We start from the raw sequence: 12008 nt of genomic DNA on the forward strand, positions 1-12008 counted from the left end.
GGGTGCAACGTTCGTCAGCCACCTGAATCTGAAACTTTTAAAGACGTCCGGAGTGGAAACTTTCATATATGCAGTGCTCTCTGCCTCTGAGTCCCGCTACAAGCGGCTAGGCTGTAAATATTTCACGGACATGGCACAGTCTCAAGAGACTCTTGGTGAGGACGTCACATTGTATCATGTGGTGCAGCTCGACTTGGTGCAGCAAAAACATTCCCTCTGAAAGCCACTGTAAACAAGATTAATCTGCATTATTCTTCCTGTAAATACTTTAATCAAAATAATAAGCACTGATGTGTTTATGTTTTGTCAAGGATAAAGGTAATTCACCTCCCCTGATCATGATCTCCTGCTGAGTAGATCACCTAACAGACACAGCCAAACAAGACACTCGTTCCTGATTTACTTACAGATAAAAGTGACATCTTCTTCTGTCGATGGCCACTGGTGAGGGAGGAACTCCAGGGCTGAGCTGTACTGCAGACGCTGAAACGATCCATACTTTTGTCTCATTCTCGAACAAGCCTTCAAAAAAACGTTGCACCCCACCACTTCTTATCAATCTCAGCTGGGGACTTCAACCCTCTCTGAGTGAAAACCACAAAGGCAGTGATCCTAATCCGAGGCAAGTCAGGCCTGTATAACATGAAGACTGAAAATCCTCCAACTGGAGATTCTGTCTGTCTAAGTAACCGAGCAGCTTCACAAGTCTGCAAAAATACTTTTTAACTGGTCTGAAAAACGTCCACATGTGGCTCAGAATTAAAGGTATTCCTCATTTCAAAGCACAACAAAGACAAGATCACCTCTGGAGCATGTCAATTTTGAGACAACAGTTTTGAACTGCAGCATTCGAGAGGCTATTTTCCAGCGAGGGCCGCCATATATAAATGGCAACAATTTATCTGGAAAGTGTTTGTATGCTTCTTCTTCAAAGACAAATAGGAAACAAGTCCTGCAAAACTATGCATTGGGAGCCTGAACCGATACCAATGGTTTCATGCAAGGTCAGTTGGAAGCCCACAGGGGCGCTGTTGCTTTGTTATATTCGATCTCGGACCACCTAGTTCCCAAGTTGCGATGAAGGTCTGTACCAGTTCTTATTCTCAAACCTGTATCCTGAAGGACTGACTCCTGCTCCTCTTCCGATACGAGATGTTTGAGAGAGCTCAGGGTGATTTCAAGCATGTACTCGGGATATTTGAGTTTGCGGACGTTGATGTTGACTCAGCCTGTAGTCCAATATCAACAGATGGGAAGCTTGTCTCCCTGCTGAAGCAAAACTGCTCATCAGACTCACCAGACTTTTGTTGATAAATGTTCTGTCCAACCAGCGTGCAACAGAGAGACTGCGATTTAAGTCTGTCTATGTGGCATGTGCTGCTTTGCTTGAAGTGAAACAGCAACAACAGCCAGCTGGCGCAAACTCTGTTGTGCTTGCTCAGATATTTGCTGTTGACATAAATACACAGCGATCAGTGCGCCATTAGCATGGCCGCCTGGCACTCCTGTTGTAACAGTTGATCAGAAATACTTCCTTTGAGGCTCCAGTGAGTCATGTGGCTGTCTCTTTTAGAACTTTTGATGCTTAAATTACACCGTTGACTATATAACTAATATTCAAGCTGCTTTCCCAGTCATGTAACTGCTATTAATTTGCATAAATATTATTCTTGCTGTCTTTTTTCTATGCACTTGTTATTTTTTTATTATTATTACTAGTATTTCTGATCAAAAAAGATATATATGAATAAAAAAAATCTTATTTATAAATGACTGCGTCTTCCACGATGGGTCGAAAACACCCATTTAATTTTTTAATTATTGTACAACCTAAATTAAAGCACTCGCTTCATTTGTTTTGTAGTTTTTGATATGTTGCTTGTGGCAATGCAACATTCCGTCACGCTATTCAGTCAAACTTTCATTCAAAGTTTTGATTTGAAAAAAAAAAACAAACGCTTGTTTACATAATATTTATAATAATTATAATAATATACATACATATATATAACTGTGTTTTTGAAATATCAAATAATTGAATGATATAAACAAAAAATACTAATATTTTATACTGGTATATATACTAATCCAAATAATATATACTAATGCAACTGATGTATATGTGTGTGTGTGCGTGGGTGTGTGTATATACATATGTATATATGTATGTGTGTGTGAGAGAGATTATTGAAATATGATTTTAATAATCATTTTCAAATCATATTCGAATAAGAACTCACATAAAAATATGTAGCATTGTTCATTATTGATATTTATTATTGATAACTGTATTGTTTGAATAACGTGTGGTGTATTATTTGGTGAAATATTTACTCATGTCATGGTCGACGATGCAGCACATTTCGAAGGTTGGTGGTAGACAGGAAAGGAGAAGCTCTTCAAGGTCCGGTTCGATTGCTCTCGTTCTCTGTTCAGGGTGCAGTTTCGGGCTCGCATGTTGCAGAAACGGAAGGAGGAGAGAGAAGCTCGGGAGGCTGAGCTGCAGAGGGAGGAGGAGGAGAGGCAGAATCGTCTGGAAGCGCTCAGAAACCAGGTGGATCATTATCTACTCGTTACTCATCCACTATGTTAGTGACCCTGAGGTGGCGACGCGTGAACGGAGGCCCAACGCGTGTCGTCACTGCCATCTTTTGGTGGCGACAGGCCACTACTTCATGTCGTTTCCTGGTGTAGTTTACTTGAGCTTTGATGGTCTGAACCCCCTACATGCTCTCTCTTTATGGACATGGATGATGCCGTACATCATTGCGTTCTCCTGTCTCTTTCTGTTACAGTCAACAAGTCAGATAAGTTAGACCATAGACAGTAAACGTTGCAGGATAAATAGACACCACAGTTTGCAATCGGCGCCGCACTTCAACACATTTCTGACAAAGTAAGGCATGTCCCAGGTTGCGGTGGTGGCGGAGGCCGACACAGACAGGATGATGGGAGACACCGAAGCTCGGAGGATGCGGCAGATGAATGAAAAAGAGTTTGTACTTCAGAAGCCTCTGTTTGGTCTCAACACGTACACAGACAAGCAGGTGAGGTGGACACATTACTATTGTTTTTATTTGTCCCAGTCATGTGACATGTGACAGTGACTAAGAACCATGTCAGGCTGCAGCAGTTGTTGTTTGTCATCTGAGCTTGATAACATTATGCAAGTCGGTGGGTCAAACCCTGTTTGTTCTAAAGCCACCGACCATCCTTGGTCTCAAGGCCACTCTGTCAATCAATGAACCGCTCCGTTCTTTCATGTGCGGGAGGTTTAGTCCACATGCTGTAGAACAGAATGCAACTGTGGCAGTGATTGATGGTTTCTAACCAGTCACCCAATTGTCTCCTTGTGTCCTCCAGTTTGTGTCAGATCCGCGAGTGAAGGTGGCGCAGGCTCTCCGGGAGGCCGGGCTGCACCACAGCCAGTATGCCAAGCAGGTGCTGTCGGATATTAAACCACCCAAACCGCCGCGCCGAGACACCAACTCCATCATCAAGTTTTGACCCTCGGAATCAATGGAACTTCACGATAGAGGGTCAATCCTTGGACCGTTGCTGTTTTTACTTATGAACAAGCTCTTTACCTTATAAACCACTGCTCTTTTGTTAAAAGCATAAGAGATTCTTTTTATCATTATTATTTGGCCCAGACGCTCAAATTAAATCACAAAAATTATTGAAATGTTTTTCCAAATGAGAAAAGAATAACTGCAAGTTTTAACATTGTGTAGATTAAATCATAAACTACCCTCTGTAACCTTTTCCATTATGTAAGACACTATTTCCACCTCCAGCATAAATCCAAGTCATAATATAATGTTTTATTTGTTTTTATTGCGTTGTCATAATATGTGAGGTGCTTACTGTATGCTGGACTTTCTTCAGATGGGGACATTGGCCATGAGACCTATTAAAATCATTTACATATATTTTCAAAGGCTTATGAAATGGGCCCATCCAGGGGGCGCTGTTTTCATCACAAAGTGGAGAATTCCAAATGGGAGCCACCTTGATCACTGCCAGCAGCCAACATCATTTCAGATAACTTCTGAAAAACTCAGCGACACTTCCTCTCACGTTGTTATAGTTTATTTCAAGTTTCAGCATTGCACCTTTTGAAACACACTATTGTAACATGTAAAACTTCTTTCATAAAGGAGCAGGTGTGGGACTGAAGCCTGTCGGTGTTCATCAGTGAAACACACCTCACATGCATTCAGTCATCATCAAGTGCTTCACCAGTACATAAACACATCACAATGAAAACACAATACCAACATTGAAGTAACATTTTACAGCGTCAATTTTTTGTAAAGAAAACTATTAAATACTTACGATACAAAGCACACGTGAAGAGAATCAGTCAAATCATGAAACTTTCTTCTTTTTAAATATGCTTATGAACAGAGTATTTACAGGTATGCACAGAGCTATATACACAGAATACAGGTGTCTACACTAGCTCCAAGCGTTTCTTGATAAAGTGGGACACCAGGGCTTGCGGTCTCTGCTGGTACTCCACCAGAACCTCGTGAGAGGATGTGATCTGGTCGCCCTCGAAGCGGTTGAGCAGCGTTACACAGATCACGGCGGCTGTGGAAGGTCGAACACGTCAGCAACTTTGCAGGGAATAATGAGTGTGGAGTGTTGGAGGAGTACCTTTAAGGCCACAGACACGAGCCATGGCGGCGAACACTGAGGACTCCATTTCTATGTTCCTCACTCCAGCATCATACGCTTTCCTCAGGTACTCCAGCTTCTCCTCGGCAGAGAAGGAACACAGGGCTCCGTCCAGCCGCCCCTGACCTGATGATGAGTGAAGCCTTCAGTCTTCTGAGCGTGCAGGATTGTTAGAGACGTGCTGTACCTTCATAGAAGTCATGTGTGCACATGGTGTTCCCGATGACTGTGGGCAGGTTGGGAAGCTCAGCGGAGCACTGCAGGAGCTCCTGGGCCACGTCCTCGTCCAGCTCGGTGCTGCGGGTGATGACTTTGCCCAGTACCACCTGCTCGAACTTCGGCTTGAAGGAGTAGTCCACGGCTTTCTCTGTAATCACCACGGTTCCAGGAGCCAGGCCTGGGGACCGGTGTGAGTTAGGAAAGAGCCTGGAGCCGGAGTTGAGGATGTGGGCATGGACTTACCGACGCCGCCTGATGTTCCCAGGCGGAACAGAACCACGTCCCGACACTGAGCGTGGTGCAGCAGTTTGATGAGCTCATGCAGCATGATGGAGATGGAGGGGACGCCCATGCCGTGCTGGAGGAACAATAGGAACTGACTTTATATTCACATTCAAATGACTGAGTCAGGAATTGAATTCTGTCAGTTATCTGGAATGACAGTGAACAAAAAAAACCCTTCATGCTTCAGTGTTGCCTAAAAAATTATACTTAGTGTTTTGAAATTATTAGCAATATTATTCTGTTAGCACATGTTCTTTTATTAATGTATTTATTCCAGTTTCACTCAGATTATTTATTTTGTAATAATCACTCATCAATGAAGTATTCGATCATAAGTACCAGTATTCTGGATTATTCCAATGTTATTTTGTGCATATTTTATAGCAAAACTTGACATAAAAACATTCAATAAATCAAAGAATTCAATGGCAAACTGTAAAATGGACTAATTATTTAGAATTCCACTTTATTATTTTAGTAGTTAGAAGTTAAAAAAAAAAAAAAAGCAGTATTCATTATTTTAAAATGGAAATGTTTTATTCCATAATATTTTTTTCAATAAACTATTTCACAAATTCTATCCTTCAAGTAATATTAATCCCCCAAAAATATTACATATACAACTAATATAATTTCTGGGATGTTTTAATAGACTTTTTTTAAATAGTTAACTTATGTTTGAGGATTAGTTTTCTATTCAACTCTCATTCTTGTGAGTTATTTCCGATAAATATTCAACTTTCCATCACTTTTTTTAAACATTAATAACGTGCATCTGCTGGTCTGTTTTAATATGTAATAAAGAGTTTATTGACATTTGTTAAGCACCACTATCAATACTAGAGCAAGAGTTACCTTTATTTGAATATACTTTATTCTCACACAAATGAAGGCAGAAAATGCTTGAGCGGTTAGCACCAAACTTACACTTATGGAGAGCACTGGTCCCACTTTGTACATGCAGTAGCGGTCAGTTCCCTCACAGATATCTTTGACGTCCTCTGGGTTTCCAGGCTGCTTCAGCTCCTGGTGCATGAACTGGGCGAACGCCTTCATTCGGTTGGCGCTGCCACCGACACAGACAAACTAAAAAGAAGGATAGCCTCAGTCTCAGATCTCCCCCCAACCTGACTCGTGATGTTCAAACCTTAATGTCTCCGAACATCTCTGGGAGGTTGTGAGACTTGGTGCTCAGACTGAAGTGGTAGAGAATATCTTCCTCCATGGTGTCCAAGTACGGATTCTTCACCTGCACTGGTTGTCTGAATATAACAAGTCAGTATTAATAAGAGACCTTGGAGGTGAAACTCTAGAATCAAAAGCACTTACTTGATGTAGTCCGTCTGATCGCCTCCAAAACAGTTCAACAGAATCGGCGCCATGGCAGCGAGGTTTTTCCAAACTTTTTCGAATAAACTCTTGAATACAGATAGAAGCTTCTTTTTGGAATAGGACTCACTTCCGCCAGCAGAGATGATATAGAGCTGACCTCTCACCTTCTCACTGATTGGTCATGGGGAGAGGTGTAGCAACAGTGTGCAGACAGACGAAAACATCCACAAGATAAACACGTAGATTGTAAAAGCGGAGAATGATTGGCCCACTTCATGGACGACAAAGTGCAAAACAACATAAGGAGGACAATATGGCGTGAACGATGACCTTGAGTGTTCGTGTTTTCGTCTCAAAATAGAAGCCACAAAGCTGATGTTCATTTGTAGATGGGACAAATTCACAGATTTATCGAGGGGGATTATATAACTGGCTTTTGTCATCACACTCCGACAGAAATCTGAGTGAGCTACACTGTGATTTGGAGGCAGCTCAGCCTGATCTATTCCCTTGTACACGTTTAGTAGTAATCCTGAGATGTCACATCAATTTCAGTTTATATAAAGTCCACGGAAGTGCAGAGAGACGATGACTGTGACTCTTGGTCCAAAGGACATTGGTCTGTTTGCTGGCCTTTTTTATGTTTGTTCATGAACATTTTGTGAGTGTACTAGTTTCAAAGTACCTGTGTGAACCCTCCTAATATATTCCTTTGTTTGTGTTTATGTGTAAATACGAGACAGTGAACGCATGTGCTTTGAACACACGTCTTTCGCAACGTACAAGTGCAAATATTTCCGCCCTATTTCTGCGTAAATATGCGTCAGAAATGAGACGCATGTGTTGGTTTAAAAGTCTGAGGTGACATGTTTATGTAAGATTTTTCTGACGGTGTGTTTGCTGCGACTGTTCACATCAGTATCGGTGTCACTGATAACCTTTCCAGAGTAGGAATGTGTGATGCTGCCGATATAAAGGTGTAAATGTGTCATTACAAGTGTCCTCATTAAGCAAGGTGTGTGACTGCGACTCGGCTGTAGGTGTCTATAAATATTGTGTGTCTCAGCGTTAACGTGTCTTATACCTTTGGCTCTACATACATGTATCTTTGCTTTCATGAAAATGTCTGTACTAGTGTGTGAAAATACATGTTTCTATGTGTCTGCGCCTGTTAATGAGTTGACATCTTTCTGCTGTATTCTGTAAATTTGTTGTGATAGCTCTTAATTGTGATGAATGTGATAAAGAGGTGAAGAAGCGGGTGCAGGCAGGATGGAATCATTGGAGAAAAGTGTGTTGTGTGTCAAAAGGGTGTGGGCAAGGATGAAAGGGAACGTGTCCAAAAGGGTGGTGAGGCCAGCTAATGTTGTATGGTTTGGAAACAGTGGCACTGAGGAAAAGACAGGAGGCAGAGCTGGAGGTAGCAGAGATGAATATGCTGAGCTTCTCTCTGGGAGTGAGCTGGATGGATAGGATCAGGAAGCAGTAGATCAGAGGGACAGCACCTGTGGTCAGGTGTTTAGGAGACAAAGTCAGAGATGCTAGATGGAGATGGTTTGGACATGTACAGAGGAGAGAGAGACAGTACATTGGTAGATGAAGATGTTGAGGTTGGAACTGCCAGGCAGAAGGTGGAGAGGAAGGCCAAAGAGGAGGTTTATGGAGGTGGTGAAGGAGGACATGAGGTTTGTAGGTTTGAGAGAAGAGGAAGCAGAGGACAGGGTGAGATGCAGGAGGATGATCCGCTGTGGCCACCCCTGAAGGGAGAAGCCGAAAGAGAAAGAAGAAGGTCTTAATTGTGATACAGCAAATGTGTGTGTAGTCATATGACTGAAGATCAACATGTGTGATTGTGTCTATGAGGATTAATATACATTAATATACAATAATGTTAAGCCTGTGTCGGGGTCACATGTCAGCTTGTCTGATGCAAGGAGCTCTTTATTAGTTGAATAAGAAATCAGGAACAAACTTTTACATTTTATTTGTTGACAGCCGAGACGCCTTATTTTTATGAACAATGGGTCAACTTATGATCAAAAGGAAGCGTTGCTGTTTTATAGAGTGATGCTGAAGTGCTCCTTAAAGTCTTGCATCTCTTCATTTTATTCAGAACCTTGACAAATTTACTGTTGGATGTTGAGAAGCCCCAGATGAGCCGGATGCGAATGGTGTCTCGTCCTGTCTCTCAGTCGTCTCTCCGCTTCAGTCAGCTGGAATAAAGACACACACACACACACATCTCAGTGTGTCAAGAGCTGAGTTTAATGGCCGAGACCTTCATGTCATGATGCCCTTCCTTTGGTTTGAGGACAAAAGCCCAGCTTCCGTCTTGTCGTTTTTACTTAGCAAGTCATGAATTTGAGTATCGAAGGAATACTCACAGGCTGCACAGTTGTTGTTGTCTGCCGTTGTCTTGTCTTCAGCGTAACCGAAGCTGAGGAGTTTGGACATGTCCACAGGTGCCGGCTTCTTGTCAAATATCCTGCAGGCGTGACACGAAAAAAAACATCATTCTGTAAACTGCTGACACAAACAAACACTGTCCTTTACATCCAGATGTTATATTAAGTGTTTATACAAGGCAAGCAGCAGATATACAGTAGCAGCTTCCAGAAATGTAGTCTTCAATTTCAGTTTCATGGAGCTCTTGAGTTATTTCTATGTTGCAATAATTTCTTTTGCCTTGAAACTCACATCTGGACATGGATAGACACACAGCTTTATCAATTCCTTCCGTGGTTCCCTCAGTAGATGTCAATGAGCAGTTAAAGGGCTCAGATTTGTTCTAAGTGTCACAAGTTTGAGCATCACTTTCACCATCTAAGGTCACTGGAAACAACCGAACTTGTAGTAGCCTTGTAATAAACACTTGAACAGAGGAGTGTTGCACGAGTGAGCGGCACACGCTGCTCTGCTGTCCGTAAACATCGTATGAGGTCATCTGGAGATTTCAGGAAGTCAATGCCTTCTTTAAAGCTGTACCATTGGAACACAGCATTGATCAGCTGTGAGCCAACTCAAACTTAAACCGCCGTTGTCGAGCGGTCACTGCCCCGCGCGGTTTCTGCTGAGTCATCACAACACAGGGACATTTCACCTGGTGTTTTGTAACATGACCAAACAGGACCAATAAAATGATGTGACATTTATGAAGCACATGTTTCACGATGCAGCCCTCGCTGGAGGTGTTGCAGAGGGAAGCACTTTATATTAAACCTGTTGCTTCATAAGGCACTTCAAACGTTTAGTATACAACTAATAAATGTAAAAGAAAATGGAAAAATATTGTGAGTGGTTTGCAAATAGGTAAAGCATCTTGTTAAAGTCCAACATCAAACGCGTCATTCTTATAACATCTCAAATGTAAGCCATAAAGTCTGCCTCCAAGTGAGTGAATATGGGACAATGCTAGAGCTCCATCTAGTGGCTCACCTCCGCTTGTACTTGCTGCTCACTGAAGATGGCTGGGCAGCCAACAGATCCTCCCCCTGCTGAGGGTGGAAGTGAACGGTCTGCAGAGGAAACATGCTGATGAAAATACAGCTCCCGGCAAAGAAAGGACGAAGGCATTGGCCGAGTTATGTGATTCAAACTACTCCTGCTGGACATCCCTCACAGGTGGTTGAACTGCGTTGGTCACCTTCTCCTCATAGTTGTTGCAGTTGTCATCCCTCTCCCATGTCGACATGTTGTCGCTCCCAAAAGGAGGATCTCGTCTCCGAGAGGGGGCTGGATTCCTCCTTCCCTCGTCGCCACTGACGGGACATGAACATTTGTTTAAATAGCCTTGCGCATCATTAGACTCAGACTTTCTTTAGTGTCATTGCACAAAAACATATCACTATATTATGGCAACGAAATTTCGGTCTGAGGCCTAAACTATACGTCCAAAAATAAATCAATATGAGATAAACACTATATATATATATATATATATATATATATATATATATATATATATATATATATATATATATATATATATATATATATATATATAAACAAACTGTATCATGACAAGGTGTCTGCGTGTCCGTTTTCATCCCCTCAACATTTACACATCGTATTCCCCCAGTATTATTATTATTATTATTATCTTAGATTGAGGTCATTTTCGCATTATCACCATATATATCTTTGAACTATTTTGGATAATGTCAATGACCAGGTTTTGACCAACAGGGGGCGCTCTACTCTTTCACATTGCAAACATGTCTCCTGCCATGGTCCCACATTGTTATTTTTTAATAAACAACTACAACAACTAATCATAATAATAACTACTTTTATTTTCAAGGACGGTGCGAGTGTTTGTCACGTGCAACAGTGTACCAGTATTGATGTTTGTCGTCACCAGCGTGGTAGAAAAAACCTGCTGGTTTGCTTGGAACATCCTTCACAGTGCATTCCTGTCCATGCCACAAAAGATCTAAAAAAAAAAGCAGTTCCACTGATGTAAGTACACCCTCATTAACATTACAGCCACCAATTCATGTCACCTTTGTGTCCTCCTTGTTTTGCCAGCTTGATATACTCCGAGTCTCCCTCCTGGACTCCAAACCGCCTCCCGATCTTCTTCTGACCTTCAGCGTTCTGGGACATTCCTGGCATCAAACAGAGTTGCCCACGCGCTCTTTGGTCCTCTGTGACGACAGCAAGATAGAGAAACAGGCACACTACGAATACAGTGCGGTGGAAAAGTGCGGCAGGTGGCTGAAGTTTCGCGTCGCTCCAGAGTTCTCCTGCACAGAAATAAAATCTGATTTCACTCTGTCACGATGGTACTTGCCATTCTTTGATGGAGGAAGGTCGTTATTCATGAAGTCTGTGGGTTCTCTGGTGGGAAAAAACCCAGCACATAACCAACGTGGCTAAAGCTCAGCTTGCACCTTCGGACCTTCGGCTTCTATCGGCTCGCAATATGGCGGCGCAAGCGACACATTAGGCGCCAAAATGGCGATTAAAAACTCTTAAAAAGTTAGAGTCTATCTGAATTAGACTTACCCGGAGAACATTTCGGAAGCCAAGTAAGAAGCCGCAGCGAATGAGGAGATCTCTGTTTGGCGCTTGGGTGCCGGTTACCATGGAGACCGCCCTCAGGTGCTCGTTGCTGGCGTGTTCTTGTTGTCGTGAATAGATTTGTTGACCATAGTCCATGCGAGAATGGTGCCACAGCCGCTTTTCACCCCTTTATTACTTTTCTAAAAAACGATCCACGGAAGCCTTTCAACAGCTACAAAGACAAAACAGGACACAGTCCTGAATTAGTAATAGACTTTGTCTTTATTTTGACATAAACATGATTGATGAAATGATAAAGGTCTCATTTTATTATGACGAGTGATGGCAACAGTAGAAAATAACCTGAATTATTTCTAAGCAGGAAGTTCTTTTTTTTGCTACTCCAGGTATTTCATGGATGATGGAGCTCGCTTTCCTTTGGATTTCACAATCTTTACTATCATTAGTTATGCGGAAATAAATGT

General features: G+C 42.1%; 3 protein-coding genes across 10 annotated transcripts in view; 1 reads left to right on the forward strand and 2 right to left on the reverse strand.

The window, feature by feature from the left end:
* LOC128766336 (coiled-coil domain-containing protein 148-like) overlaps positions 1-4013 on the forward strand; it is a 30383-nt gene extending 26370 nt beyond the window's left edge. For 3 of the 7 annotated variants that reach the window (XM_053877872.1, XM_053877871.1, XM_053877873.1), the window contains 3 exons: positions 2437-2554; positions 2913-3047; positions 3364-4011. In XM_053877872.1, coding sequence (XP_053733847.1) covers positions 2437-2554; positions 2913-3047; positions 3364-3507 — 397 coding nt within the window. In that variant the 3' untranslated portion in view covers positions 3508-4011. Of the gene's footprint in view, positions 1-2436; positions 2555-2912; positions 3048-3363 lie in introns of all 7 variants that reach the window. The other 4 variants (XM_053877876.1, XM_053877875.1, XM_053877869.1 and 1 more) reach the window with 2 other exon arrangements.
* A 63-nt stretch (positions 4014-4076) lies between these two features.
* Positions 4077-7047, reverse strand: upp2 (uridine phosphorylase 2). Its single transcript, XM_053877877.1, has 7 exons — positions 6517-7047; positions 6335-6449; positions 6115-6273; positions 5146-5260; positions 4871-5080; positions 4663-4809; positions 4077-4596 (listed from the first exon to the last, which is right to left on the reverse strand). The coding sequence occupies exons 1-7, from the start codon at positions 6567-6569 to the stop codon at positions 4457-4459; spliced, it is 939 nt and encodes a 312-aa protein (XP_053733852.1). The 5' UTR covers positions 6570-7047; the 3' UTR covers positions 4077-4456.
* A 1392-nt stretch (positions 7048-8439) lies between these two features.
* On the reverse strand, positions 8440-11703 carry LOC128766338 (uncharacterized protein C7orf57 homolog). Of its 2 annotated transcripts, none has more exons than XM_053877878.1 (8): positions 11527-11703; positions 11312-11358; positions 11022-11165; positions 10855-10951; positions 10139-10277; positions 9955-10034; positions 8904-9004; positions 8440-8732 (listed from the first exon to the last, which is right to left on the reverse strand). In XM_053877878.1, exons 1-8 carry the CDS (start codon positions 11535-11537, stop codon positions 8725-8727), a joined length of 627 nt encoding a protein of 208 aa, XP_053733853.1. In that variant the 5' UTR covers positions 11538-11703; the 3' UTR covers positions 8440-8724. The 2 variants fall into 2 exon arrangements, with proteins under 2 accessions (XP_053733853.1, XP_053733854.1); XM_053877879.1 differs by having other exon boundaries at positions 10163-10277; positions 11527-11702.
* Positions 11704-12008: the final 305 nt, after the last annotated feature.

Source organism: Synchiropus splendidus, chromosome 10 (genome assembly GCF_027744825.2).
Source record: "Synchiropus splendidus isolate RoL2022-P1 chromosome 10, RoL_Sspl_1.0, whole genome shotgun sequence".
Taxonomy (NCBI): Eukaryota; Metazoa; Chordata; class Actinopteri; order Syngnathiformes; family Callionymidae; genus Synchiropus; species Synchiropus splendidus.